Source organism: Plasmodium cynomolgi (genome assembly GCF_000321355.1).
Source record: "Plasmodium cynomolgi strain B DNA, scaffold: 0013, whole genome shotgun sequence".
Lineage (NCBI taxonomy): Eukaryota > Apicomplexa > Aconoidasida > Haemosporida > Plasmodiidae > Plasmodium > Plasmodium cynomolgi.
Genome location: NW_004192648.1, coordinates 1 through 4,511, shown reverse-complemented (window position 1 = coordinate 4,511; position 4,511 = coordinate 1). Strand labels below are relative to the sequence as shown.

At 25.8% G+C, this 4,511-nt stretch overlaps 1 protein-coding gene across 1 annotated transcript; it reads left to right on the top strand.

Moving 5' to 3' along the window:
* Window positions 1-509: 509 nt before the first annotated feature.
* On the top strand, window positions 510-1,649 carry PCYB_001360 (CYIR protein; the record flags this gene model as incomplete). Its single annotated transcript, XM_004227561.1, has 2 exons — window positions 510-1,064; window positions 1,209-1,649. Coding segments are annotated over exons 1-2 (468 nt in total), but the record flags the coding sequence as incomplete, so codon positions are not given.
* Window positions 1,650-4,511: the final 2,862 nt, after the last annotated feature.

The following is a 4,511-nucleotide window of genomic DNA, read 5'->3' as shown; positions in this document are numbered from 1 at the left end:
AAAATGTAAAAGTAGTACAATTTTTTTAGATATAATTATTAAAAATATAGCGCTTTTTTCTTTTACGATTTTGCTTAAAACAAATACAGATACGATTCTGTTATAAATATAATTAATTTAAATAAATTAACATCAAATTATTTAATATTTGACTACGTGAGACAATTATAAAAAGGAACAAAATAATAAAATTTTTATATTATAACGTATTTGAAGAAGAAATGGGATGAAAAACAGTAACGTAAATTTAGATTGTGATAGATTTAAAAGTAATTAAAAATTACATAAAATTTATTTTTTATTGTGAATAAAACTTGTTTTATATGAAATGTTATTTGTTACCCATCACATGTCATTTTTAAGACTATATAATAGCAAAGCTGTTTATTTTATTTTTTTCCATATTTTATTAAAATTGTGAAAAGCATTTAGATAGAGATCCTTTAACAAAATTATGTATAATATTATTTCTTAAAAAAGGCGAGTATTCTTCGGAAAATTAGAAAAGCATGAACATTTTTAAGTTTGATATGACCCCATAAAATTTATAAACTAGTATATATATGATTTCTATGAGGCAAAATATTACCTATATGCAAAATTTATAAAGCATTAAATGGATATTTTAAATACGTATTTTAATATGCCTTTTACAATTTATTTGTAAGCCATAAAATATAATTAATTGTTTCATATTGTAGCAAAAAATTGATCTGCGCCTTTTTTGTCCATTAAAATTTGAAAAAACTTTAGCATAAGCACAGTGTTATTTTTTTCGTCATGTCTTATATTTATTTTAATTCAAAGTTTGTTTTTATAAATTTTAAGTATTTGTTCTTTTTTATAGTAATAGACCTATTATAAATATTATGTATGTTATATTTAAGATCAAATCTTGTTAATTTTTATTCGCTTTCTAAAATTAGTGTGAAAGATATGTAACATATGCCAAAAGCTATCTGAGTTTATTATATAAACAGATGGGTGTATAGAATGGTTCTTTGTTATATCATATAATTTTAATAAACCAAGACAAAATGGATACCTTAACTAGGGAAGAATGGGTAAAATTTCATATTCTATTAAAAGGGCTTTTAATATATTATTACTTGGACAACATCGAAATCACGTAAATTGGATGTAAATGTTCTTCACTTAAAGTAAGTACTTAAATATTGAAATAATTGATTTTTCCTTTTACTTTGCAGGATCGTATTTCAGAGGATTCCCATTTTAATAAAAAATATGAAGTATTTGATAAAAATGTAAGCTATAGTAGTAAAATAAGTAATGTGTGCGATTCATTAACGATCACTAATACTAAGATTACGAAAGAACTTTGTAATAAAGTAGCCGCAAATTTACAGTATGTATATGACATAAAGGAAGAGGACAAAAAAAAAAATACTTGTCGACTATACAAATACTGGACATATAATCAAATGTGGAAAATTATTGGAAATAATAATGATCCTAATCATGTAGAAAGTGTTATAACAGATTTTGTGAATATATGTGAAAGTGTTCGTAAAAATAATAGTAATTATAATTGTCAATATGATTTTCATAACAAGAATTTCCAAAATTTGAAAGAACACTTAGAAAAAAATTTTTGCATGACTATTTTAAAAACTTTGATTCTATTAAAAGTAATATCCATTCAAAGGATAATTACGACTTATACAATAAGTATATTACTTATATTAAAAGCTTATATGATAAATATGTAGTAAATTGCACTGCTATTTTGGATTTCATAGAGGGTAATTGTGATAAAGATTTTGAACTAGTGAAAAAGGAATATGATCCAAATGATCTTCTAGAAAAGATAAAAAAATTTAAAAACGAACATTAGAGAGTTATAGAGGACCATCAGCTGATACTATGCCCCCAGAACTTAGGGCACTTTTCGGGATGCGTAATACTGGTGGCAGAACTGTAAATTTCCCTAAGGGTCCTGAACCCCCACCTCCAAATCGTGTAGGTACCAGAGATCAAGGATCTAATGGTTCGACAGAACATGCACGTCCTGATGTATCCGTAAAGAAACCAGAGGTCGCTAATATCCCAGCGACACAAAAGGGATCTCACTCCTCTTGGGGCCCATTTAATTTTTTGAGTTTATTCTCGGGTACATCTCGAAACGAAAAAGCTGTAACCACTAAAGTGCAAAAAGTAGAGAGCCCACCTGGATCCCCTAGTAAAACAAAAGTTTCAGAAACGCCTGTGACACCTGTTATGACAACACAAACATCTGTTACAACACCTACACCCGTTACGACAGCACCTGTCATGACGACATCCGTTATGTCAACACCTGTTATCACATCATCTGCTACAAAAGCACCTGTTATGACCGCACCAGCTCCAAATGTTTCAGTTAAACAGATTAAAACAGAAACTGAAGAACAAGCAGCAGAATGTCCAGATGGGACATCAGGTGACCTCTCTACGTGCGTGAACGCATTAGAACAAACAAAAACTGAAGAAACAGTGCATCATGAAGTAACGGATATTCCTACTGTAACCGAAAGCTTAACTGAACAATACTTAGACCTTCCCATTCATGTAGAAGAAAAGAATAACACATTTACCTACAACCCTAAAAATATTATCATAACAACTGCTATAATTTTTGGAGTGTTTTATGTATTTTACCTTTACTATAATGTAAACCCTATTATTAGTTGAAGATATAAATAATATATCGTATGAACTCTCTATTTTTTATCATTTTTTTAATTTACAATTATAAGCAAAGGTCTCATAAATATGTTTTATTTACTTGTTAGGCCACACCTTTGGGTAGATGGATACACAATAAGATAAGGAAAAGGAAAAATGATTATGATGATCGGTCAGAAAGAAGTTATTCAACGATAGACTATAATTCAGAAATTGATGATATGTATTCGAGTAACATGAGTTATAATGTAACTTATTATCCTACATGACATAATTAAGTCATAGTTACGGGAAATGTCAATTTATCCAGTTGGAGATAATAAAATAAGCAGAAATTAATATGATTATGCTTCAGTTTTTTAAATATGAAAATAAGGGATACATATATCTTCATAGAACAAATCAATTATGAAACGGATTGTTATGTTGCATGTGAAAAAATATCAACATAAAATTAAAGATTGCATCAATTAAAAATATATGCCTAATTTAATTCATTTGTAACATAAAAATCTATTAAAATAATGCAAAAAGTTGCTAAAAAATGAGCATGACAATATTCTGCGTATAATCAGTGTTTATGTAATATGCGTATGTTATCACATTTAATGTATGTTTTTATTTTTAACACATATGTGTATAAATACAGCATGCATAATCTTATAATTCTTTCTTATGATTAATATAATGGTTTATCGAAGTAGTACACTTTTTCTTCTTTGATTAAAAATTTGATTATAAATATTTTGTAACCATTTCTTATACTTCATAGCTATGCCATTTATTAATTTTTTTTTTGTTGTTGTTGTTGAAAGAACAAATTATAAATTAATTAAACTAAATTTATTAGTTATTGATAAAATTAAAAAATATTTTTTATAATTTAACATAAAAATATCGAGAATGCATATGCTGGACAGAAATTTAAAAATTAACATTTTTCATATAATTAAATATAAGAGAATCTAATAAATAAAATATACATAAAGCATATCTTCTTTTGATACTCATGGAAAACTAGTACATCAGACAAAGAGGTCAATAATAATTAACCATTATATGTTTAAAATAAATCAGATACACACAAATAATAGAACAATTTCGATTAAACATTAAATTATATGATAAAAATATGTGTTTATTTGATGTAAATATGTATCCTTATTAAATACAGGCAAATTCTATGAACAATTAAAAAAAATAAGTGTTTTTTATAATGGTCATATTAGAAAATACATTAAATCTTGACATGCTACCATTATGAAGAAATGGTATATGATTTAAATTTAATATATAGTGTGTGTTATAGTTCCATAAAGGTTTGTTTATAAATAGTTTAATCAAATTTTAGTGTGTATAATTTGGTTATGGTCTGCTATTACATTAGACCATGAAATGGTAGGAATATATAAGACAGAAAAATTATTAATTATTTCGAACGAAAAAAATATTATGTTTTTAAAATAATGTAGTAAACTTGTTTATTATAATTTATATAGAACAATTTTTTAACTTAAGCACAGCATTCCAAGTTTTATCCGTTTTTTTTTTCTTGATATATTTTTTTACTCAAAAGCCCATGTTCTAGAACCCAATTAAATTTGTTCTTTATTTACAATAAATCAAATTATAATTAACCTCTTTATTTTGTTCTGAAAAACTGTTATATATATTAGTGCCTCTTCATTTTACTAATATTTTCTATAGCTATATCCTGAAAAATATATAAAAAAGGGCATTTTGTGTAATAAAATGTTAAAAGTAATAACATTATGTGTGCTTAAAATATGACCTTGCAAATAATATTTCCTTTATGTATGAATTGT